The 27551-nt window shown below is 35.0% G+C and overlaps 1 protein-coding gene across 1 annotated transcript in view; it reads right to left on the reverse strand.

Moving 5' to 3' along the window:
* LOC143254497 (uncharacterized) overlaps window positions 1–24466 on the reverse strand; it is a 36238-nt gene extending 11772 nt beyond the window's left edge. Inside the window, exons 1-2 of the mRNA XM_076509669.1 lie at window positions 24394–24466; window positions 6889–7134 (exon numbers count right to left, since the gene is read on the reverse strand). Of these exons, the coding sequence (XP_076365784.1) occupies window positions 6889–7101 (213 nt within the window). The 5' untranslated portion in view covers window positions 7102–7134; window positions 24394–24466. The remainder of the gene's footprint in view (window positions 1–6888; window positions 7135–24393) is intronic.
* Window positions 24467–27551: the final 3085 nt, after the last annotated feature.

Here is a 27551-nt window from a genome sequence, read left to right on the forward strand (position 1 = left end):
ATTCACAAAGACAACAAAATATCTCATTACGCATTGGAAAATAGACATTTTAATATTTAAGGCACTTTATACGCACGTAACCTAAACAGTTCAGTGAATTCTGTGCCTGGTATAACCTGGAAATCAGGCAACTGACCAACATTTAGGTGATGTAAGATCCAAATCCTTCGCCGAACATACTTTATGGATGATGATGACTAGCTACCTTCGCTTTAGTCTATTAGGGCTAGTACAACATAATTTGTAATTCAACAAACAAACAGAGAATTCCAGGATTCAGGTATAGTCATACTTAATTCTGAATTACAGAACAAAGGGAATCTGGTTAGTATCCACCGACAGTCATTAAGGCTATGCCAGATCCTTGGAACTGAATAACAAGATTTTTCACTTTTAGTAGAGGGCGCACAGCTGATTTTGTAGACCGTGATCAAGCTTAGAACGCTAGTTATAGTCATGAACAGCATATCAAGCTCAGAACGCTAGTTATAGTCATGAACAGCATATCAAGCTTAGAACGCTAGTTATAGTCATGAACAGCATATCAAGCTTAGAACGCTAGTTATAGTCATGAACAGCATATCGCTTAGAACGCTAGTTATAGTCATGAACAGCATATCAAGCTTAGAACGCTAGTTATAGTCATGAACAGCATATCAAGCTTAGAACGCTAGTTATAGTCATGAACAGCATATCAAGCTTAGAACGCTAGTTATAGTCATGAACAGCATATCGCTTAGAACGCTAGTTATAGTCATGAACAGCATATCAAGCTTAGAACGCTAGTTATAGTCATGAACAGCATATCAAGCTTAGAACGCTAGTTATAGTCATGAACAGCATATCAAGCTTAGAACGCTAGTTATAGTCATGAACAGCATATCAAGCTTAGAACGCTAGTTATAGTCATGAACAGCATATCAAGCTTAGAACGCTAGTTATAGTCATGAACAGCATATCAAGCTTAGAACGCTAGTTATAGTCATGAACAGCATATCAAGCTTAGAACGCTAGTTATAGTCATGAACAGCATATCAAGCTTAGAACGCTAGTTATAGTCATGAACAGCATATCAAGCTTAGAACGCTAGTTATAGTCATGAACAGCATATCGCTTAGCTTAGAACGCTAGTTATAGTCATGAACAGCATATCAAGCTTAGAACGCTAGTTATAGTCATGAACAGCATATCAAGCTTAGAACGCTAGTTATAGTCATGAACAGCATATCAAGCTTAGAACGCTAGTTATAGTCATGAACAGCATATCAAGCTTAGAACGATAGTTATAGTCATGAACAGCATATCAAGCTTAGAACGCTAGTTATAGTCATGAACAGCATCACAACCACTTGGGCTTCTCTCATATAATTAAAAATAATGTCACACTTACAGCACATCCGCGATAATCCGAAAAGCGAAGAAGTTTATGAAAAACGAAATGCGAACCATGAATCCCAAATTCACATTTCAAGGCTCATAAAACGTAGGCCTCACACTCGGTTCGTTTTATTGGTACTTAACTGTCACGAAATAATTATCTTTATCAGTTGAAAAAGAGCAGAATTAATGGTCCGTACCTACACTATTTAAATATTTTATTTTCACTTTCGAAACGTTTTAATTTCATACAGATATCGATGGAATCCAATGGCCCAGCCAGTTGTTCAAACACACTTTGTTAGTCGGAGAGTCTCTAAAATATGAGTAACGTAAGAAATATAAACAAAAGTACAGTCAATGAATCCCGTTAACTAACGTTTATGTCCTTGTGTATTTTATATACAAAGTTAATCAAACGTTTGTTTTTTGTTTAATTTCGCGCAAAGCTACTCAAGGTCTATCTGCGCTAGCCGTCCCTAATTTAGCAGTGTAAGACTAGAGGGAAGGCAACTAGTAATTACCTCCCTCCGCCAAATCTTGGGCTACTCTTTTACTAACGAATAGTGGGATTGACAGTCACACTATAACTCCCTCACGGCTGAAAGGGCGAGCGTACAAGCAAAGAGAAAATTAATCAATATGACGCATTGCTTGACACGATCCTGTAGTCTGAAGGTTTTGGTTTGATTTCTTTTGAATTTCGTGCAAGCTTCACGAAGGCCATCTGCGCTAGCCGTCCCTAATTTAGCAGTGTAAGACTAGAGGGAAGGCAACTAGTCATCACCACCCACCGCCAATCCTTGGGCTATTCTTTTACCAACGAATAGTGGAATTGACCGTAGCATTATAACGCCCCCACAGCTGAAAGGGCGAGCATTTTTGGTGTGACGAATATTCGAACCCGCGACCCTCAAATGACGAGTCGCACGCCTTAACACGCTTGGCCATGCCGGGCCTTCGATTTTAGGAAAAAATGGTAAATGGTTATAAAGTGAACATTAGGAACCAATTTACTGTTGTACAACATTTCGGAATAGACTGATTCATTGTTCGTAACGTATCTGAAAACACAAGGGTAGAATTGTTCGAAAAGCGAACTTCAGTCTGATAATTAATTCCTGTATTTAGAGAGACGCTGTCATTGTTATATATTACAGTGATACACATATGTTTGTTGTTAATGTGTTTCGTTTTTGATTCGTAACTCAAAGGATATTTTGAAACATTTAAAGTGTAAACTCTGTATGTCACTAAATTTTACAATTTCCATATATCCATCTCTATGGTACAATTTTAAGCTGAAAACATCAAATGAATAGAGAAAGAAGTATTTTCTTTAACATAACAAATGATTCAAAAAAGTGGTCACCAGCGGCTGCAATTGCATTTTATAAAAGTTACCGACGTCCTTTTTGATGTCGTCCGACGTGAACAGATGGTTAGGGCGCTCGATTCGTAACATGAGGTTCGCGACTTCGAATCCTCGTCAAACAAAAACGTGCTCGCTCTTTCAGCCGTGGGGGCGTTATAATGGGACGGTCAATCCCACTATTCGTTGGTAAAAGAGTAGCTCAAGAGTTGGCGGTAGGTAGTGATGACTATCCGCCTTTCCTCTAGTCTTACACTGCTAAATTAGATAGAGATGGCCTTCGTGTATCTTTGCACAAAATTCCAAAACAAAACCTTTTGATGTCAGTATTTCGGCCTCACAGATTCAGAGACAAAAGATTCAATCATATTCGTTCTTTAAACCGTAAACTGCCTTTGTAATTTATACACAGGATAGTATTTATGTCACGTTGCTTGCTTATCTTTGAATAAATACTATGACGCCCAAGCATCATTTTTTTTACCGCTGCTACAGTAATAACAGTAACCTTCCAGACGTCTTTTTGCGAACAGTAATATTAGCTTACCAATCCAGTTAAAAAGTTCCTAGACGATTAAAAAGAATAATTCCAAGGCTTTCAAATAAACGTTTTCTTCACCTCGCTTTTTAAAGTGTAAGAAGAAGTTAAAAAACAACAACTTGGCACCATCGTCTGCCAGTTTACTTTTCTCTTTCCAAAACTTTTATTGCCTTCGTTTCTAACTGTGAGCAGTTATAGGCAGAATATACAGGCAGTCAGAATCATTTTAAATAAAACTTGAAAAAAATAGCAGTCAAAGAAACAGTTGCAGACATCAATGGACATTTCTTCAAACTAGCGATCCATAGTCCATATTATGATAAAACCTCTTTTCTTCTCAGTTTCAAATATATAATATGCAACACATTTTTATGCTAAAAATATATGTTCCTGCATGTCGTTATCAATGTATTTCGCAAAGTCTCATTGCAAGAAAACAAAATGGAGGGAAGAAAAACGTGATTTATCAATTACATGATTCTTAGTTTCAATAGTACGCAGAACTTGCTTTGTGTTTATCCGAAATTCTCGACAGATTATGTTCTGTTTCTGTGGGTTCAATTTATGTATTGAGAGCATAATTTTCAGTCTATATAGCAACCAGAAACTTTGAACCACTGTTCGTAATAACACCAATGAAATACTGTAAATTAAAACTCATCAGAGAAAACAGATATTAAAACTGGATATTAGTATAATTTTTACTTTGCCTACATGTTATTCATTTTTCATTTCATTGTTTGATTTCCTTTGATTTCTATGTAAACACTGTTTGCTCTATACTGTCTCATTTTGTAACATTTAAAATTCCTTTTTCTATGCTTCCTCTCATTGTGTAAACTCAGTTTTCACGAAATACTATATTTACTCTGTTGTTCCAATAAAACACCTCACCTTAAAATGTCTAGGCTGCTTTCACAAATCATGTTCCGCTCTGTCTTTATGTTAGATTTGAGAAGATTAAAAATTATCATTTTATTATTAATTAATTAATCTGTACAATATATACCAAGCAGTTTAGGTTTGCTGTTTACATTTTCCATCACACAAAGTTATATTAAAACTTTATTTATTATTATTGTGCAGATCAGCGGTTCATGTAACAACCACAAACGATATGAAAGGAATGTAACAGAAATGCATATCAACATTAATAGGCATTTGATAGGTTGAGTGATGTCACCTAAAATAAGATTTTTTTGTTTATTCAAGGTAAGGATTTAGAACTTCCAGGACAGAAATATTCCTTGTATTTCATAGCGTTGAGATACAAAGGTACGTGGATCATTGACGAGTACTGGTACCAGCCAGTAAGAGACTTACAACAAGTCGTACTCAAGCCTTAGTAAGAACAATGTACTCTATTGTAACAGGTGAAAATTCACAAGCACAAAGGTCCATGGTAAAAGCGATCCATAATGTGCAATATACTCACCATCTCATTCTGGATAAGCACTACAAGTCATGTGTACACAATATGCTTTCACGACATATACTTTCAACCTTTACACGTTTCAAGTAGCAAGAGAATGAAACAGTATTAATGCCATTCTATAGAAAAATATACTGCTAAATTCGCCAATTGTAGCAATTGTAAACTTCTGTGCGAGCTGACTGTTGAAGCAGTCATCCTGGTACACGAAATGGATTAAAGAAGGTTCGCAGGGAGAAGTGGTGTGCTCTGAACATGACAACCTTACGAAGAAGCCTCGTACAATAGAAAATATGCTGAAGATGCAAGTACGTGTGATGTAACATAACTGGATGTAGTGACATGGATAACATCTTGATGAAATACCAAAAGCGTTTTAATATAATACCTTCAACATATATATGTCTATCGGGTTTGTTATATTGATTTTTTATTATAATGACTAACAAACTAATGTGATTCACTGAGCTGTATTTTTATATTTTCTGTATTTTGATCAAAATAAATAATTTTATAATGTTGTACTACACAAGATGAAAAAAGGAAATTAGTCTTAAAAGAGTTTTACTTTTATCTAATGAATATGCATTACACTACGTAAAAAAATTTTTACTTTTTCTTGTACCTGGGCAGAAAGTTTTATTTCCTAATTGCTTATGCCTAAAGTAAATGGAAAAAGACATATTTTTCTCTTCAAACTTTGCTTTTGTGACCTGGGACCGTATAACGAAAACAGGATGGGAGACTATATTTGGGGGCAGATACGTGAAAGTGATTTTCATTATCGTCGCAAATCTCGAAAAACTACTCACTTCTGAACATTTTTGTTCATTTTTGTATAACTTTAGTATAAATACATGTTAATCTTGATCCATAAGTTGTTTTATTCAGACCTTATGTAAATGAAAATGCGCAAATGTACCCGTTTTATATAAAAAATAGGTTAATTTCTAAATTTCATTATCCAGGTCACAAAAGCAAAGTTTGAAGGGAATAATGGCCATTTTCTGTACTTTTACATAAGCAATTAAGCAATAACACATATTATCCAGGAACAAAATTTGTGTTACGTAGTGTTATCTGTGGAAGTAAAATGTTTGGATCAATGTAAGTACTAAACACGTGAAGTTAAGGAAAAGAAACGACTTTAATGTTTATTGAGACTTAAGTATGTCTGATAACTCTAGCAGTAAGTTTGGTTTGGTTTTATTTTGAATTTCGAGTAAAGTTAAATGAGAGCTATCTACGCTAGCCGTCCCTAATTTAACAGTGTAAGACTAGATGGAAGGCATCTAGTCATCACCACCCACCGCCAACGCTTGGACTACTCTTTTACCAACGAATAGTGGGATTGTCCGTCACATTATAACGCCCCCACGGCTGAAAGGGCGAGCATGTTTGGTGATTCTAACCCGCGATCCTCGGAGTACGAGTTGAGTGCCTTAACCACCTGGCCATGCCGGGCCATATGTATGTTTTTTTTTTTATATTAAAGCCACATTGGGCTATTTGCTGAGTCCATCGAGGGGAATCGAACCTCTGATTTTAGCGTTGTAAATCTGTAGAGTTACCGCTACACCAGCGAGAAACATAAAGAATGCTTTAATCATTTGAAACGTCTCTATTTAATATGAATAACACTACAATTGAAAACTAATATCATTCGTCACATTCTTTATCAAATGTTTATATGATATTCTGAAATCTACTAAGAGATCTATCACGCGGTTGTTTCATTAAGTAACATGATACAGAATTGCCTCACTGAACTATATACATTAGGGTTATTTAGTTGAACTACATATATCGGAGTTGTCTAACTATGACATACTACACTGTTTTCTCATTAAAGTCACAATACGGAGTTGTCTCATAAAAACAAAATACAAATAGGAATAACAGCTAGATAATCTACGACTTATAAGCGTGAGGAAGTTTTATTGATGAAGGAACGTACTAGATTGTATCCACATGATTTTATATGTAAAGCTATACTACTTAATACAAAATGTCTAAATACCACGACTAACCTATATAAATTGTTTGACCGACTTGCACACCTTGACCATGCTTGAATATAACTGGCAAGTAGGTAGTAAATGCTATTAACTAGCTTTAATTAGCTTTAATTAGCTGTATTTATGGTTAAAAAGAAGAAACATTTACCGTGACGTATCTCTTCTCGTCAAGATGTCCTTGAAGTTGCTTCAGTAGAGACATTTCCCGTACGCCAAGATTTCTAGCAATTAGCTTAATGAGATCTTCCAAGTCGTCTATGGTGGCGACATCGCGTAGTGAACACAGTGGTCTCTGACCCGAGATCACAAGAACCATTGACCACACCAATACGAAATTTAAACGTTTTCCACTTCCAACCATAATGATGTCAAATGTTATCGGGGTACCCAGGAACTTTACCCAGAAATAAAAATACATTATAATTTTTCATGCTTTGACACGATATCAGTTCAACAACCAACCAATCAAAAACTATGTTTCATGAAATGATCACCCTTTTTAAAATAAATTTGTGACGTTGTTTGAATAAGAACATATGACTTCTTATCACATCAAAAACACATTTTACATTCAAAATACAAATAGTAATATTTTAAGCACAACTGAAAAACTAGATATGTTTTTATACTTTGGAGATAAACTGTTATCACCCATCAATAAAGATAATGATACAACTGTGTCCATTTTTTTATGTTTTACTGTTGATGGAATAATCAATTGAGCATGCGTGTGTTTTCTTATAGCAAAGCCACATTGAGCTATCTGCCGAGCCCACCGCGAGAATCGAATCCCTGGTTTTAGCGTTGCAAATCTGTAGACATACCGCTGTACATTATCAGTTGAAGAATCTCTCATGTCAAATCGATTGTCATGCAACTGTATATGCTAATCACAATCATCCGAAGATTGTGTATATGTGTATACCTCATTGCTTTTCTTCAGATGACCATGCTTTGGCACAATAATATAATATACATACAGTTCTGTTTATTACGGGACTCAAAAATGACATTCGTATTGAAAAACCATTTCCTACACACGTTTCTTAAGAATTATTTGTTCTTATACAAGTACATTAAAAAAACAACAACATAGTTCCAACGATCTAACAAGGAGTTCAAGTTAATTATTCCAGAAACCAGCGATTAAGGATTATTTCGATAGATCTCGACGAATGAAACTGGAAATAATTTCTAAAACGAAGAAAACAAACAAATGAAAGATTAATAAAAGTATGACATTTATATGCAAAAACGGCTCGTTTGGGTTGAGAAAATATTTAACGTAAAAGAGCGAACAACGTTTCGACCTTCTTCGGTCATCGTGAACCTTCGGTCATCTTTCGTGAACCTGACGATGATCGAAGAAGGTCGAAACGTTGTTCGCTCTTCTACGTAAAATATTTTCTCAACCCAAACGAGCCGTTTTTTCTCATACATCACTGAACAAGTGGAAATCTTTATGGATTATACAATGGTGGTAGCCATATTGAAGAGTATGCCATCCTTTTATAATTAGTCTTCACTGACATCACTGAAAAGTATGACATAACGAAATCTTTATGGTGGTAGCCATATTGAAGAGGATGCCATTCTTTTATAATTAGTCTTCACTGCAGAAATGGTATTGTTAATTTGAAAATAGTTTTGTAATAATTCGCCATCGTTTCATAATTACTCTTCATTGCGGAAATGGTATTGTTAATTTGAGAATAGTTTTGTAATAATTCGCGCTTCGTGAATGTACTTCAACTTCAATACTTCATTTCTGGGCTTCACTGTGACGCTAGTTTTACATAGTTTCTTTTATATGATTCCGATTTCCCTTTCTTAAAAATAACTATACTCTTGGGTCAGTTTTTTTATATTTCATTGTTAATACAGTAATCAATTGACAAATCTTAGATGTAACTTGTACGTTGTATCGATTAAGATATTTTGGAATAAGTTCTTCCCTCATCACTTAAACCATTACATTCACAACAATTTCTCGAACATTTAAAGCATTTTTCATTGCTATATCGTTTTGCTTTACATTTGTGAGTTAACTTCTCCATGTTAGCTATCATGGTCTCAGGGTATGTGACGGGTCAAGCCATAGGTCAGGTTTTTCGTTTTTGTCTCATCAAAATAGTTTGAACCTTTCCGGAATGACTTTGTTTTGATCCACGTTAATATGCTAGTTTGGATCGTGTTTCAGATGTTAAAATTTTACTTACAGTACGTTATAAAAACTTTCTTTATAATACTGATATAAATTCATATACTTGTATAATACACTGTCATGATATTGTTGTTTTGAATTAAGCACAAAGCTACACAATGGGCTATCTGTCTTCTTCCCACCACGGGTATCGAAACCCGGATTTTAGCGTTGTAAGTCCGCAGACATACCGCTGAGCCACTGGAGGGCCTGTCATGATATAATAACTTAATGCATATGTAGTAATTTAGAAGACATTATAAAACAGTATAGGTTATATTTATATGCTCAAAATTTTGGAAACACAGGTTTCGATTGACAGCATCATGTGATGTTTCGTGCAGTTTGATTGTCAAGTTATAACGCTCCCACGGTTGAAAGGGCGAACATGTTTGGTGTGATGGGGGATTCGAACCTGCGCCCTTCCGATTAGGAGTAGTGTGCCTTAACCACATGGCCATGCCGGGCCTAACTGTTTGTGAAATGCTCCATTTCATAGCTACCTTCAAATAGCTTGTTTTAAACTTTTTTAAAGTAACTCAGTTTTCTTCAAAAAATATCAAAAATAAAAGAATAAAACAAACAAACAATAAGTGTCTGCAGTTTTGACTTTCTTGTTTCAATACTTTTAGTGGCATTAAAACTTTCTTTTTAACTGTAGCTAACTAGGCTACGTGTATATCGACCTCTACTTGTCTTTATAAAATAAAATAAAAAGATATTGTACTTGATGAAGCTTTGTAGAATGGACGGCAACTGCCTGTTGTGGACACAGAAGTGTAGAGGACGACGTTTAGAAAGTCTTCCGCCTTTTGTCTTCAGAAGACAAAAGGTGAAAGGTAAATTTCTAAACTAAATGTTAGATCAGAACCCCCTAGAGATCACAGGTAACTATCCCTAACAGGCAATTTTGCATCTGTTGCTACAAGAAATTTGAGATAAATAACGGAAGTGACAGTCATAATTAAAACGCATCTATAACAGAAAGTAGGAATCTCATTCAACGATATTGCAGAGCGAACCTTGGACCAGAGGATCAGTTTCCTGATTCGCCCATTTCTACGCTGTGGAAACTTATATTTGATTAAACGCATTGTGATTCTTATTTTTAAGAACTTTATCCCAGCTAATTTCATAACTTAAGTGTCGTGTTACTTACAATAACTTCATGTGTTCATATAGAAATTGATGGTTTTCTTGAAAGAACAAACTTTCTTGCTCTAATACAATTTCAAGAGCGACAAGATGAACAATGAATTCTGAGACAAAGTAATTTTGTGCAGTTGACATAACAAAACTGGAGACAAAATAAATTTTCCTTTTTATTTCTTACCGATTTCTCATCTTCAGACGTTTTTCAGTGTAAAACCATAAATCATGGTCTTCCAGAACTACACACTGGAAAAACAAATACGTTTAGAAGTATTGTAGCACTTTGTGACTACTTGAAATAGTTCTAATGGATATTAAGATAGTTAGGTGTTGTATAATACAGAAATACACGTTCCACTCAGGAGAGCCTTTCTACAGAATATGTCGTTCGTTTCAGCAAAGTTTCGGTAGTACTTCAACACAGAACTTGAGAGTTTGGTAAACGATGTCAGAGACGTAAGATTTTAATAACTAAGAGAACCACATTTTCATCCCACTTGTGAGGTTTATTTTTTCAAACCATCTATACATCGAGTAAAAAAGTCAACTTTAAATTTAATAAGAAATCTTTCTCATCGTTTTATTCTAGTAAAATAATAAAGATATCATTAAACAAGGTATTTGACACATGCCGACTTGACATAACTCGATCTCGATTAAACTAAACTTCTGACTTCAGGTAATTCCAATGTTTTATTATTATTTTATCTTAGGCCCGGAACGGCCACGTGGTTAAGGCATTCGACTCGCAATCCGAGGGTCGCGGGGTTCGAATCCTCGTCACACCAAACATGCTCGCCCCTTTCAGTAGTGAGGGCGTTATAATGTGACGATCAATCCCACTTTTCGTTGGTAGAAGAATAGCCCAAGAGTTGGCGGTGGGTGGTGATGACTAGCTGCCTTCCTTCTGGTCTTAATCACTGCTAAATTAGGAACGGCTAGCACAGATAGCCCTCGCGTATCTTTCGCGTAATTCAAACTAATCTTTTATCTTATTCAAGAATAAATCCGTGCGTATTTCTGTTCTCGAACCTCATTTGTTTCCACTACTATATTGAAAAAAAAAAAGAGCTTTTGATATTTTATTCTTTTTAAATATATTTTTTTCCCTTGAGATTCAGTAGCAATTTTCAAGTCTTCGGTGCAATTTCCTTTCTTCGAATTCTGTGTTGTATCTGATTTATATATGAATACATCTTTGCTTTGTATTTAACAAATTTAAAAAAAAAGGTACGCGATATGAAACAACACCATGCACTTAGTACTTCAAAGAAATCTTGTGTGAAATCTATTTCAGAAGGATTACATTGTCTAAACTTTCGAAGAAATAAATCTAAGTCTAATAGCATACCGTTTGACTTCTAATCTGTGAGTCGCGGGTTCGAATCCCCGTTACACTAAACATGCTCGCCCTTTCAGCCGTGGGGGCGTTATAATGTGATGGTCAACCCCACTATTCGTTGGTAAAAGGGTAGCCCAAAAGTAGGCGGTGGGTGGCGATGACTAGTTGCCTTCCCTTTGGTCTTACACTGCTAAATTAGGAACGCTTAGCGCAGATAGCCGTCGTGTAGCTTTGCGCGAAATTAAAACAAACAATCAAACGGTAATATATATACGCATAATCAAATTAAAGAAAACAAATAGCCAAAACATTACATATACTAAAATTTCGAACAAAACTGATAAAGAAAGAAAGATTGTTTGTTTGTTTTTTAAATTTCGCGCACAGCTACACGAGGACTATCTGTGCTAACCGTCCCTAACCTTGCAGTGTAAGACTAGAGGGAAGGCAGCTAGTCATCACCACCCACTGTCAATTCTTGAGCTACGAAAGAAAGATTAAAAAAATAATGATATATCATTTTACTTATTTTCAACAGAATACTTAATACTTTAATACTTATAAAGTATTAAGTATTAAGTATTGTTACATTTAGTTTATTTTCCAAAAATGTTCGATTCTCTTTTTCCCTTTTTTATGAACAGTGATTTAAGTCATGGCTCAGACAAAATGATTTGTCGCTTAATAATGATTTGTATTTGACTGAAATATTTAATTTTATTCAGATTATTTGGAGTAGAGCTTCTAGTAGAGTTTATTATATTAATCTATTTAAAATATTCATTTCTGTTCTAATAAAAATCTTAGTCTTAGAAATATTGTGTTACTTACTTTTTTATAATTTGTTTTACTTTTTGTTTGTATTCGAAGGTTTCATTTCTTTTTCACAATGATATTGGTCCAGCATGGCCAGGTGTTTAAGGCACTGGACTCATAATCTGAGGGTCGCGGGGTCGAATTTCCGTCACACCAAACTTGCTTGCCCTTTCAGCCGTGGGAGCGTTATAACGTGACGGTCAATCCCATTATTCGTTGGTAAAAGAGTAGCCCAAGAGTTGGCGGTGGGTGGTGATGACTAGCTGCCTTCCCTCTAGTCTTACACTGCTAAATTAGGGACGGCTAGCACAGATAGCCCTCGAGTAGCTTTGTGCGAAATTCCAAAAACAAACAAAAAAACAAACCCACTTCAAAATCAGGGACGGATAGCGCAGGTAGTCCTCGTGTAGCTTTGCGCGAAATTCAAACCAAACCAGAATGATAATACATAGACATAAAAGCTTCACGTGCAAATAACATTCTCAGTTGCTGACTTTTGATGAGAAACAGTATATTTGTTAATTAACGAATTACGGATATTAGTTTGTGAAGTATATAGTTTGGATAGGTGTTTCGTATTTCGTAGAAAGAGAATTTTTATTTATTTTGTAAACCTATGAGCAATTTGTGCTCATCCTATGCCAGTTTCAAATATTATATAAAATTAACCTTCCTCCACATTTATCTTGAAAAAATGAATTTATTACCTTTTATAAATTAACTTGAGCATTCGCGACCATTTATAACAATAGACTTGGACAGTTATCCTTCGTTAAGTCTTATGTACCACATGTAATTCTCTTTCGATGAGGCTGATCCACTAAATCGATTTGTCATTTAATTGTAACTTAATGCATTTATGAGGAATTTAAAATCCACTGTAGCGAGGTAAAGTCTAAAGTCCGGTGTCAGACAGACAGAATTGGGAGCGTGCAGCTCTTCCTCTAGTGACCAGTCAGTGATTATCAGGTGAATACAAGTAGCTTGCTGTTATTGATAAAAGGCAGTCTTGATGACTTCTAAGAAGAAAGTCATTTGTAAAGTTGTCATCTTCAGAACTAATGCAGAACAATCAAGGGAGGTTCTTTCAGCCAACGAAATTACAAAAGTGAATGGAATTATGCGATATATATATATATATCGCTTCATTCTTTACAATGTTAATTGGCTGTCACTAATGGCTGATGTATGGATAAAACTATTAACAATTGCACAATGAAACAAATGTTTTACTTTTTCTGGTTCCTGGGTTGAAGGTGTTATTTCCCAATTGCTTAAGTCTAAAGTAAATGAAAAAGACAATTTTTTCTCTTCAAACTTTGCTTTTGTGACTTGGGTAATGAAATTTTCAAATTTACCCATTTTTCAGAACGTCCCAGGCAGATTCATTGCTGAGTAGTTGATAGAGAATTTTCTCAAACTTACAAGAATTTCCTAGAATGTCGTAGACCTTTCCACATGGCTCATTCAGTGCACCTCAAAGAGGAATACAACAGCGTCAAGACCTTTCTAGAAGCCTTGAAGTATGATGAGTATGGCTGGGAGGTTATCTAAGAATTCAAAATGGTGGCATTGCTGATGGGTCGTCTCCAAGGAGGCTTTACCAAGTTTCCCTGTTATCTTTGCCTTTGGGACAGCAGAGACACCGCAGCACATTACAACAGGAAGCACTGGCCACAACGGACCGAGTTTTCTGTGGGGAAACAGTGTCAAGTGTGAGCCACTAGTGGACCTCCAGAATGTGTTGTCCCAATCATTGCACATAAAACTTTGTATTATTAAACAATTTGTCACAGCTCTTAATAAGGAGTTTGCAGCTTTCGAGACTTCTTCCCTAAGCTTCTGAGGCAAGGGTCAAAGCTGGTGTCTTCGTTGGACCACAAATGAAGAAGATCCTGGAGTGCACAGAATTCCCTAAGAAGCTCAATGGGAAGGGAAAAAGCTTGGGGCAACTTTATCGCAGTGGTTCGGGGCTTCTTGGGCAATCATAAGGTCGAAAATTGTGTGGAACTGGTTGAGGCTCTGGTGAAGAACTACGGCCAAATGGGCTGCACGACGTCCGTGAAAGTCCATATCCTTGATGCTCATCTTGATAAATTCAAGGAAAACATAGGAGCATACTCAAAGGAGCAAGACAAGCGCTTCCACAAAGATATACTGGACTTCAAACGCCACTACCAAGGAGCGTATAACGAAACCATGATGGGAGACTATATTTGGGGGCTGATACATGAAAGTGGTTTACATTACAGTCGCAAATATCGAAAAACTACTAACTTCTAAACATTTTTGTTCATTTTTGTATGACGTATAAATACATGTAAATCTTGATTCATATGCTATTTTATTCAGACCTCATGTAAATGACAATGTGCAAATTTGGCCGTTTTTACATGGAAAATAGGTTAATTTCTAAATTTCATTACCCAGGTCACAAAAGCAAAGTTCGAAGGTAATAATGGCCATTTTATGTACTTTTACAACATCAGCAATTAAGAAATAACACATGCTATCCAGGAACAAAATTTGTGTTACATTGTGTTATTCTGTCACAGAGAAAGAAAGTGTGAAGATAAGAGTGAGTGTTTACATTTTTGTTATTTTTAAACATTTCTATTGTTGTTATTATTATGAGATATGATTAATTCTTATGTTTCTGACACTAGACAACAACGAATATATGTAAATGCTGTTATTCATGGATAGTTATTCTTTTATAAATTTATTTTCATGTAATATTTTTCTTGGCATCTTGTATTTTATGCACGTACTTCACTTTAATGAAGAATAAACAACTTATGCAAATAAATTAAAACCATTTTTATAGTGTATTAGGCAGGCAGTAGTACTGCCTATATAGGGATGACTCGGATTGTTCATCAAAATGGTCTTTTAAACATATCCTCAATAAGCCATTAAAACTTTTCAATATTATACAATGTTTCTTTTCCTAACAATTTCTATGTAAGGACTGATTTATAAATTTTGAGGATGTTTGTTAAATCATAACAAAAAGTTCGAATTCCTCGTTCTTCTTTCTTTCTCCTCCGTGAGGATACCTCTACGTGGTAAGGGCTCCTTACAGAGAATGTTCTGTCTTTTCAGTTTTTCTCCTATAGGATCTGTATGTCCACGCACGTGTTTGACGTGCATTGAGACCCGTGAAGGGGAGGGTGTGTATGTGTGTTTCCTTATAGCAATATTACATGGGGCTATCTCCTGTGTTCACCGTGGGGAATCGAGCTCCTGATTTTAGTTTTGTAAATCCAAATACTTACCGTTGTTTCAGCGGGAAACGTGAAAGATAGAAGAGGACCCTGGTGGTTGAGGGTCCAATCCCAACATTTTGGTCTTTAATTCCTGCAGACGTGTGGCCTTGATGTGACCTCAATGGTAGTCAATTGGTCCTGTTGAACTGAGTTCAACTGAATACCAGTCTTGGATGTTCTCAAAGGTGTTATGGACATTATGTCTTATGCTAGTGTTTGAGTAGTGCTCACAAAATCCTGGCATTGCTACAGTGTCCTTGTTTGACATTGTAGTGCGTTCCCTCGTAGGACTCCATGGTGAGCGAGGTCAGTGGACAGTGAATCCTTCTGCTGTCATTTTGGTTTTCCCAAATCCAAGTAAAAGTAAAATAAGAATAGCATATCATTAGTAAAGTCTTCGTCTTGAAGACTTTGGACATCATTTTCCACTTCCTTTTATATTTGAACCTTATTTTCTTAAAATACATTCTTTGTCAGATGAACATTTAGAGCAAATATCTCTTTTTTTTTATTCAGAAGGGATTAGAGGAAATTTTGGCTCTCCAAATTCAGTAAAGAAGCTATGTTCTGGGTACGTCTTGATGGAAACATCTATCTCAAAACATAATAAACTCCTCTTAAATACGAAGGCCATTGGGGATATACCCATTGAAGTTACTCCACAGGCTACTTTGGATTTCTCATGAAAGCTTATTGTTGACAGGGATTTGAAGAACATTCCAGAGACAGAGATCATCGATGGTTTTCCCACCCAAAGAATTTCTGCACTGAGGGGTATCTAAACTCGTAAGAACGGAATTATGCTGCTTACCGATGTTCTAATTTTGACGTTTGCATCACTACGTCCACCCGCTGCTGTCATGGCGGGTAAGATAAACTTTATGATGTGACCATATATTCCCAACCCTCTGAGATATTTCCAGTGTCAATGGTTTGGTCTCCTAAAAGCATCATGTCGTGGTTCTTTGATGTGTGAACTACCAGGAGGCATGAAAGGCTAGAAAACGAGCCTCAGATACCTTTTGCAGGTATCCAACTCTTTTGAAATAAACTGTTTTTCTGTTCACAGCAGGTTAGATATTAAAGCCAAATGGAATCTTGGATAAAGTTTACAACTGGCATCTTTTCGACTACCAGTTCCAAAATTCTTTGTAACAAGATTTTGAAGGTCAGTTGCAAGCATACTTCCCATCCCCTTTCCATCTTGCCATCCAATTGCCAGAAAGTTAATGATGTCTAAAGCATCACTGATACCACGAGAGAGAACTTTTCTAGTGCATCTAGTACCTTTGTTTCTTTCTCCACCTTGGCCATCAAGTCTGGGGCAAAGTGATCGCCTATTTCCTTTTCGGCCAATCTTCTCTATGACCATAATTACCCATTTACACTGGTAGAATTCTTCATTGTTCTGGCAGTAGATTGGTTGGTTATATAGATGTTCATTACGGGGTGCTGCACTATCTCTTTCCTTCCTCTCTTTCCATTATTCTGGTTGTTTCTAATCAGAGGTGGCAGAATAACGTTTATTCTGATCCTTGACATGGGCTTATTTTCCTTCCTTTCTCTAAGCCTGGAAAATATTTCCAGAGTTCAATTGCTTTGAATGGCTGTCTCTGTAAGGCATTGAGAGGATTGCTAATACTCGTCTTGTTTGGTTCCTCGATACAAACAACTTCCTCTCGTCCACGCAGTGTGATTTCCACTGACAGCACTCCAGCGTGGAACTTTGACTTGAAACATCGATCAGGCAAGCTTTCCTTAAAATGGTACATTTTGTTTCTATGTTTTTTACCTTAAGAAGGCTTACGACACTACATGAAGGTATGATATCTTGTGGGATCTCTACTCCTATAGGCCATCTGAACATTTATCTATTTTCATCCATAACTATTCAATGAACAGGCGAATCAAAGTCAGTGTGAGTTTAACACTTTACTGTTATTTTCCATAGGAATTTGGAGTCCTTCATGACTATGTCTTGAGTGTCTTCCTACTGTTTCAAATGTGCTTTATGTCGAGAGTTTCTACATCTCGTGTCGGTCATCAAACATGATGTTGCTACTTCAGGCTGCCCCAGTCGCTTGATGAAATGTATCAATGCAAACGGTTTTATTATTTCCTTTTGCAAAACAACTTCCATGCACTTTTGCCGCCAACGTTGTATACACCCCGATTCCCTAGATCTGTCTCAGTGATGTTATTCTTTCCGTGGTCCATGATGCAAAGGTTTTGGCGCTTATTTTTTAAAGTAAGCTGACTTTCATTCCTCACATCAAGCAGCTATTGTAAGTGGTGGCACTCTCCAACTTGTTTATGTTTTTAACTTTTTGCAGGTCGGTGGCTTTTTAAATTTCATTTAATTTTTATCCGAATTTTGGATATCGTTTCAATTTAATTCTATTTCTTTTTAAAATAAGTTTACTTTTACGTCTTCTTACCGGTTTTTTGGTGCAGGTAGCCTAGTTGCTTAGCACCAATAAACGCCAACCAATCAACCACCTTCTTTCTTCTGCTTCTTTTTATTACTTGATAACCCAAAAACCAAAACATAATGCCAAACAACTTCACTGAAGTTACATAGTTTCTAAAGGAGTATTTTATTTTATAAGTATTATTAACTAGCGCAACTTTTAAGAAATCATAATTCTAGTGTATATTATGTAAGGATGATACAAATGCCATCCGTACTATCTTGTTTGAATTGTTTATGAAAGATTGACGTGGGCCATCTTTATATTTACGTCCCTTTTTGGAAAATGTTTTCTTGACTCGTGTACTTAACTTTGCAACATATATCTGACCTTATAGTTTTTCATAAGACTTATGGGATTAGTGTAGCACACACTTGTAGAGGAAAATGAAACAAACATATATACAGCTAATATTAGTAAGAGTTAAAACCTATAAAGCGTAAACAAAAAAAGATGATAAAGGTATCTCTAATTTCGAAAATATCTCTTTTTATATCATAACTCTTTAACCTACATTTAGAACACACTAAACGCACTTTGTCATGAAAACATCAAACACGACTCGTCAACACTGTATTAGAACTAAATATTCTTGACTATATATTGAAATTAAAACATATAACTTGGGTTAAGCCTATGCATTTGCAAGTTGGTGTACACAGTAGACGAAACTCCTTACACTTGCAACGTGCAGTTATGCACAATATGATACAGTTGTGTGTTATCAGTTATACACAAGACTTTAGGATCAGATGTAGATATTTGAATACAGACACAAGTGCGGTCTCTTCTAGTTTCTATCCCAGTGTCTCAGGAGGAGCAAAATTAGGTATAGAATGTGCACTTTTTAACACACTGTTTTCTGAAAATGTGCACGCTTGATGCGAAAGGACAAGACATCGCTTGTCGATGGAAGGATCTTTAGTGCATCGGATGTACCTTGTTCGCAGTGGTTGTATTTGGCATGTTGTAGTTTTTGCGGATGAACATTTCGGTTCACTTAGTAGTTTGGTCATGCAAGTCATCCTCACCTAGTAAATAGGGAAAATCATGCTTCTGCTGAAAGCCTACTTCATGATTTCTTGCTATAGCCCATCAAATAGGAGGTAGTATTACCATGATCCAAAACATGAAATACAAGTACAGTTTCCAGTAATATAGGTTACTTCACACTGATGTGAGTGGATACTTCTCTTGAACATCAGTGCCTTAAAGTAAAGATTAAAACGTGAAAAGTTTGGATTCAGCAACATCATACAAAGAATACTTCTTCAAAAGTTTAATTAAAAACAATAATATGCAAAGTCGACTTTCGTCCTGTTTTCTGGTGGCCACTTTGTTTTCCAGCTTTTCGTAGATATGATAAACAACACAAAAAAACTGAGCACCACCGAATCCTCTGGAAAAGTTGTCTGGCAGCCTTTACTCAGAAATGTCTGAACGTCCTTACAGAACAACATTTTCCAAGTTAAAGACTGGTCTTAACTTTCCAAGGATGAAGTCTTCATCAAATCAAAACAATTTACTCATTTGAGTTTAAGACAACAACAGGTAAAAAACAGTGTACGTCACTATTACAATCAAGGCTATGGTTATGAGAGAGAACCCTTCCATTCAAAATGTTACTGCAGTGAAATTAAAAATATCTCCAGGCAGTGTTAACAAGATAACAAACAAGTTACTAAAGCTGACGAATACTCACAAGCTTCTTGTTGTACGTTGAAATAAACAACTTTTGCTATGAGAAAAATATCACAATGAATCAGTGAGAGAGAGAGAGAGACAATCCCATAGGATCATGTAGCTGTCAAAAACCTACGATGCAGTTTTAGTGGAGTATTGTGCCTTTAATCTGCTTAAACATTGTTTTGGTAGCTGACATGCACGTACAATAGAGGAGCTGTAGAACAGTTGCTATGTCATATAGTTTACAATGAATCTCGCTCCTGTTCTCTAAAGCTTGTTAAATCGAAAGGTTGTGTCGAGAATGCGCATAAGCCACTACAAAGACATTGTAACTTCAATCCGAAAATTTCAAACATGTTTCCCAGCCATGTTCTAAATACTCTATGATCTAAATACTCTATGATAAAACGTATTTCTTTTGCACAGTTATTTGTTGATAAAGAAAAATTCTACTTAAAAACAAATACACTGAACTTTTTACGTAATACTCTCTTCACCCACCTTCCGATTGGAACCGTTCAGTTTGAAAACACAAGTTACTTATACTATCATTGTTTTCGTATTATCGAGTTGAAGGTTGCTTTTTTTCCGTTTGACATTTAATTTCGAGCTACGTATATTTTATTCCAAATGAATACTGTGATTAAACGCAAATTTTAATAATTTAAAACAATCAGTGATGTCGAGAAACCCACTTGTTGAGAAATTTATATGCAAAAACGGCTCGTTTGGGTTGAGAAAATATTTTACATAGAAGGTCGAAACGTTGTTCGCTCTTCTATGTAAAATATTTTCTCAACCCAAACGAGCCGTTTTTGCATATAAATTTAAAACAATGGAGAAAATATATAAACATATTTGCTTGAAAATGAAAATAACAAGAATATATAAGAATGTTAAAAATAATAAATATAACATGGAATTAACACAAGAATGTTAAAAATAATAAATATAACATGGAATTAACAAAAGAAGGTTAAAAATAATAAATATAACATGGAATTAACACAAGAATGTTAAAAATAATAAATATAACATGGAATTAACATAAGAATGTTAAAAATAATAAATATAACATGGAATTAACACAAGAATGTTAAAAATAATAAATATAACATGGAATTAACACAAGAATGTTAAAAATAATAAATATAACATGGAATTAACACAAAAATGTTAAAAATAATAAACATAACATGGAATTAACACAAAAATGTTAAAAATAATAAACATAACATGGAATTAACACAAAAATGTTAAAAATAATAAACATAACATGGAATTAACACAAACTTTGTTTGATGCGTAACTTCATTTAAAGTTACGCAAGGGCTCTATGGGCATAGCCGTTCCCAATTTACAAGTGATATAGAAGATGTAAGGTAGCTAGTCAATAGCACCCACCGCCAACTATTGTGCTACTTTCCTCTGATCAGGCAGTGGAAATATGACCAAATTTCATCTAGTGGTTAGAGTGCCGTACTATGAGGCTAGACACTCGATTTGTAAACCTAGGATAGAGGTTTCGAATCCTCGTCCCACCAAAATTGCTCGCCCTTTCAGCCGTTGGGGCGTTATAATGTAACGGTCAATCCCACTATTTGTTGCCTAAGAGTTGACGGTGGGTAGTGATGACCAGCTGCCTTCCCTCTAGTCTTACACTACTAAATTAGGGACGGCTAGCGTATATAGTCCTCGTGTAGCTTTGCGCGGAATTGAAAAACAAACAAAAACAAACTATGAAGCTTGGAGCTGATGGTATAATGTGTCCATGGTTTCAAAGGATAGAGGGCGTTTTTCCAAACAACAGGTTGCGAATCATGGATCCTACCTAACATTCATAATTTGGTTGATAACCACTAGGCCACGCCTGTACTTACAAGTTGAGAACATAAATTCAGATTTGGGGAAATTTACTACAAGGTCATATGTGACCTCTAATTCGGTGATATATTTATTGAATGTATAAAGGTGGTGATTAATTATTTGATATTTAAAAAGGGATTTCAAGAAATTCACTTATGCCATATACTTAAGTGTCTATATAAATACAGATTATTAGTATACCCTGTAAAACAGCGTAACTGTTTCTGTGCCTTAATCATGAAATTGTTTACAAAAAAGAAATTTGTCAATTTAAACCGAGGAATAGCATGTCTTCAGATCACCTGTTTTGTAACAGAAAGAAAAAAATTATTACTGGAACAGTATGAGATTTATGGTAATTTGATTTCCATGGTGGGTGCAGCAGATGTTGTCCATTGTATAACTTTGTGTTTAAACACAAACAAAAAATCTAGTTTCTTGAATATTTAATATAAGTAACTAGAAATGCAGTTTACAAAATGAAAAACATGCATTTTACATGTTTTTAGTTGTAACTTCATATTATTTTAACAACATTCATGCGGATCATCTTGTATTTAAATTGTTTTACAGAAATGTCAGTAGAAACTGTTACATGCAGTATCTCTTTGTTGCCTCTCCCCAGAGGTTCAGCATTAAGTCTGAAGGCTTATAGCTCTAAAAATCAGGTTTCGATACTGTCGATGGGCATAGAACAAGTAGATCATAATGTAGTTTTGTACTTAAGTACAAAGAAACACACATAAAGTTCTTTATTTTCACTTACTGACGTTTCATTATTACGTCGGTAACTTCTAAAATTCTGCGTCAGTATTTAGGCTTCAGAGGTTCTTTATTTTCACTTACTGGTGTTTCATTGTTACGTTGGTAACTTCTAAAGTTTTGTGTCAGTACTTATGCTTTAGAGGTTCTTTATTTTTACTTACTATAGTTTCATTGTTACGTTGGTAACTTCTAAAGTTCTGTGTCAGTACTTAAGCTTCAGAGGTTCTTTATTTTCACTTACTGGTGTTTCATTGTTACGTTGGTAACTTCTAAAGTTCTGTGTCAGTATTTATGCTTTAGAGGTTCTTTATTTTCACTTACTGGTGTTTCATTGTTACGTTGGTAACTTCTAAAGCTCTGTGTCAGTTTTTATGCTTTAGAGGTTCTTTATTTTTACTTACTAGTGTTTCATTGTTACGTTGGTAACTTGTAAAGTTCTGTGTCAGTACTTAAGCTTTAGAGGTTCTTTATTTTCACTTACTAGTGTTTCATTGTTACGTTGGTAACTTCTAAAGCTCTGTGTCAGTTTTTATGCTTTAGAGGTTCTTTATTTTTACTTACTAGTGTTTCATTGTTACGTTGGTAACTTCTAAAGTTCTGTGTCAGTACTTAAGCTTTAGAGGTTCTTTATTTTTACTTACTAGTGTTTCATTGTTACGTTGGTAACTTCTAAAGTTCTGTGTCAGTACTTAAACTTTAGAGGTTCTTTATTTTTACTTACTAGTGTTTCATTGTTACGTTGGTAACTTCTAAAGTTCTGTGTCAGTACTTATGCTTTAGAGGTTCTTTATTTTCACTTACTGGTGTTTCATTGTTACGTTGGTAACTTCTAAAGTTTTGTGTCAGTACTTATGCTTTAGAGGTTCTTTATTTTTACTTACTATAGTTTCATTGTTACGTTGGTAACTTCTAAAGTTCTGTGTCAGTACTTAAGCTTTAGAGGTTCTTTATTTTCACTTACTGGTGTTTCATTGTTACGTTGGTAACTTCTAAAGTTTTGTGTCAGTACTTAAGCTTTAGAGGTTCTTTATTTTTACTTACTGGTGTTTCATTGTTACGTTGGTAACTTCTAAAGTTCTGTGTCAGTACTTAAGCTTTAGAGGTTCTTTATTTTCACTTACTGGTGTTTCATTGTTACGTTGGTAACTTCTAAAGTTTTGTGTCAGTACTTATGCTTTAGAGGTTCTTTATTTTTACTTACTATAGTTTCATTGTTACGTTGGTAACTTCTAAAGTTCTGTGTCAGTACTTAAGCTTTAGAGGTTCTTTATTTTCACTTACTGGTGTTTCATTGTTACGTTGGTAACTTGAAGCGTTCTGTGTCAGTATTTATGCTTTAGAGGATATTTATTGGTGACTCACAGTGCAATAAATAAGTTATTAACTTTTAAAACTCGCTGGTAATAAATATTCTATTCCAGTCATTTTCTGAATTCGTACATATATTATAACGTATTAGACGTGTGTTGTTCATGTTATTACATTGTCACTCTAAGTGATACCTTCAAGACATTATTTCTCTTACGTTTACACGAAATTCAAACCTAGTTCATACAGTTATTCACAAAATGATCAAAAATAAATATACGTAAGACATATTTTATAGTAAACATATATTTTACTAATTTTAAGAGTAATCTATTTTGCAAAATTTTACAAATTTATTTAGATCTACTAATAACATTGATGTAACCAAATAATTCAGCCTCGAGCAGTAAAGTTTGAACAATGCGAGTGTATATTTATACATTTAGTAACTTTAATTAAGATTAATTTTCGGTATTTAGTGATGACGTGAGTATGATGTCAAAGACAGAAATAATACAAAACTAATTTTTATTATCTTTCATTGAATATGACTCAAGAATAATACTTTTTAAATATTCTTACTATGTATGGAAATAGATATCTCTTGATGTTGAATGAGAAACGTTTGTTCAGTGTTAACACTGTCATTTAAATGCATATAATGCTCCTGAAATGATAAAATATTTAGAAATAAACATATAAAAGGGTGAAAATAAATATTATATATAATATGTTTATCACACGTAGCACGAGAAAATGTTCTGGTATGACTTACCTTAGTTTGTAACCCGGATGGTATAGAACTGTGTAAACAGCAGGTTAGCAGCAGTTAGAATGGTTACATTGAGTTCTGCTCTTAGGTTTATACCGTATTGGATTGTAGGGGGCGCATGTGCTGCACTTAAAAGCAGAGTTCAATTGAATGATTAAAAAGCTCCTACATCCGTCTTGCATCAATGTATTTAGATAAAACAGGGATACACTTACGTTTGCTAAGCTATGATCGTGACAAACTTACGGGTAATTCACTTTAAATTACCTAGAACCAAGAGTATTTGAATATACGTGCATATATAACTAAATAATTCGCAAGTTGTATTTATTCAGTTCTGTCCGTGCAGTTTGTCCTTCAACTTGCAACAATCTATTTTAAGAAAATTCCATAACTACTTTCTTAGGTAAAAAAGAAAACTTTTAATTTACTGTGATAGTTACTCTAGTTATACCAATCACGATGCCAAAATAACCGAAACAATTAATATATATATATATATACATATAACATGTTAATTATGTGTCATAGATCAGTCGCTAGTAAAGAATGTCATACCAAATACCTTTACCGTGTGTCACTAATGGTTTGTTCATTAGAACATAGTTATATAAAACTTAATGATTATAAGGTTTTACTGTTCGATTATTAGAGTATGTAATATCACAGAAAACCGTAGTCACAATATGTCATTGATCGGTTATTGTAGTGACCTTTAAGAGCACAATGTCACACAAAACTTTAATCATAATGTGTCACTGATCGGTTATTAGAGTTGAATGTTGTACATAAAACTTTCATAATATGTGAGTGATCAACTTGACATCTAGCTTAGTACAACAAAGTTTAATTCAAAGAGTGTCACCAGTTATGAGAGTAAAGCATAATAAAAACCTATTTTTTTAAATTGAATACCTACAGGAAATAATACCTGTTACATCAACTTTTCCCTGTCTTTGTAATTTTAATTTTAATTTTAAAACATTCTCGATTATCTTATTAAACTAAATACTACAATGAAAGTATTATTTTAGTAAGACTAACCTATGATTGAATTACCACACTGTTGGTTTTGATTTAGTAGGACAAACTGGGATCCAAGTACTATAACATTAATATTTTGTGAATAACATCGAACTCTACGGCAACATTATGCTGAGTGTGATTTTTGTTTGCTTTTTGAATTTGGCGCACAGCTACTCAAGTGCTATCTGGGTTAGCCGTCCCTAATTTATCAGTGTAAGACCAGAGGGAAGGCAGCTAGTCATCACTACCCACCGCCAACTCTTGGGCTACTCTTTTACCAACGAATAGTCGAATTGACCGTCACCTTATAATGCCCACCTGGGTGAGAGGGTAAACATGTTTAGTGTGACGAAGATTCGAATCCGCGACCCTCGGATTACGAGTCGAAGGCCTTAACCACGTGGACACGCCGGGTCCGCGTTTCCAGAAAGAAAAAAAGTTATTGCTTCAAGTGAGGGACTTTCGTTGAGTTCCTATGAAAAATCATTTACTTTGCATTTCACTCCTACTACTTTCAGCTTACACATAAAAGTGTGAACTGTGGTACGCAATTCATTCTTAATAAAGTATACAAGATATAACACTTTTCAAATCATTGTATTTTTTCGATTTATAACGTGAGTAAACCAATGATAAAAGCTAGACGAGCTATGAGTCCAAAGATTAACATATATTTAAAAAACTTAAACTTATTTTCTGTTCCCTTATTTTGAGCTGAAAACTTGATCGTGCCCCAGTGTGTCAGACTATGAATCAAAGACAACACAGTTCGCATCCAGTTAACCCAAAATTGCACTTTGCATTTTGAAGCTATGGATATGTTATGAGCGGGACGGTTTAACTCCAGTTATCTCAAAAGTTGACGATAGTTGCTTTAGAAAGTTGCCTTTCCTCCACTCTGTAAACTCAAACATAGGGACGGTTAGTGCAAATAGACTGTGCGTAAATATCTGATTTTTTTTTTTTTTTGGAATTTCGCACAAAGCTACTCGAGGGCTATCTGTGCTAGCCGTCCCTAATTTTGCAGTGTAAGACTAGAGGGAAGGCAGCTAGTCATCACCACCCACCGCCAACTCTTGGGCTACTCTTTTACCAACGAATAGTGGGATTGACCGTAACATTATACGCTCCCACGGCTGGGAGGGCGAGCATGTTTAGCGCGACGCGGGCGCGGACCAGCGACCCTCGGATTACGAGTCGCACGCCTTACGCGCTTGGCCATGCCAGGCCGTAAATATCTGAAACAAACAAACTAATCTTTACGCTAATATGTAGCTTGAAAACAGCTCCAAGATAGAACATAAAAGTAAATTAACAGAAGTTAAAGGTAGATCAAACAACCAAATAAGTCTTGTTTTCATTCAGTTCAAATCACTTTATATAACGGTCCTGATTTTCTTTGTATTTTTGGTATATTTTCGCATACTTAAGATAAAATCTGTATCATTACATAACATTATACTATGAATTCTATGATTATTCAGCAGCCTCAGTCACTGCGTAAGAGATGCACATGCTGTTGTCACTACGTAACTTTTGAATCCACTGTGTTTGTATTTATTGTTATCAATACATGGTGTTTCTATTAACTATTGTCACTAAAAAGTGTGTATGTATTTGCTACTCTCACCACATAATGTCAGTATTCATTGTTATCACTATGTCTGTATTTATTGTTATCAATACATGGTGTTTCTATTAACTATTGTCACTACGAAGTGTGTATTTATTTGCTACTGTCACCACATAATGTCAGTATTCATTGTTATCACTATGTCTGTATTTATTGTTATCAATACATGGTGTTTCTATTAACTATTGTCACTACGAAGTGTGTATTTATTTGCTACTGTCACCACATAATGTCAGTGTTCATTGTTATCACTATGTCTGTATTTATTGTTATCAATACATAGTGTTTCTATTAACTATTGTCACTACGAAGTGTGTATTTATTTGCTACTGTCACCACATAATGTCAGTATTCATTGTTATCACTATGTTTGTATTTATTGTTATCAATACATGGTGTTTCTATTAACTATTGTCACTACGAAGTGTGTATGTATTTGCTACTGTCACCACATAATGTCAGTATTCATTGTTATCATTATGTCTGTATTTATTGTTATCAA

This window comes from Tachypleus tridentatus, chromosome 6 (assembly GCF_004210375.1).
Source record: "Tachypleus tridentatus isolate NWPU-2018 chromosome 6, ASM421037v1, whole genome shotgun sequence".
NCBI lineage: Eukaryota > Metazoa > Arthropoda > Merostomata > Xiphosura > Limulidae > Tachypleus > Tachypleus tridentatus.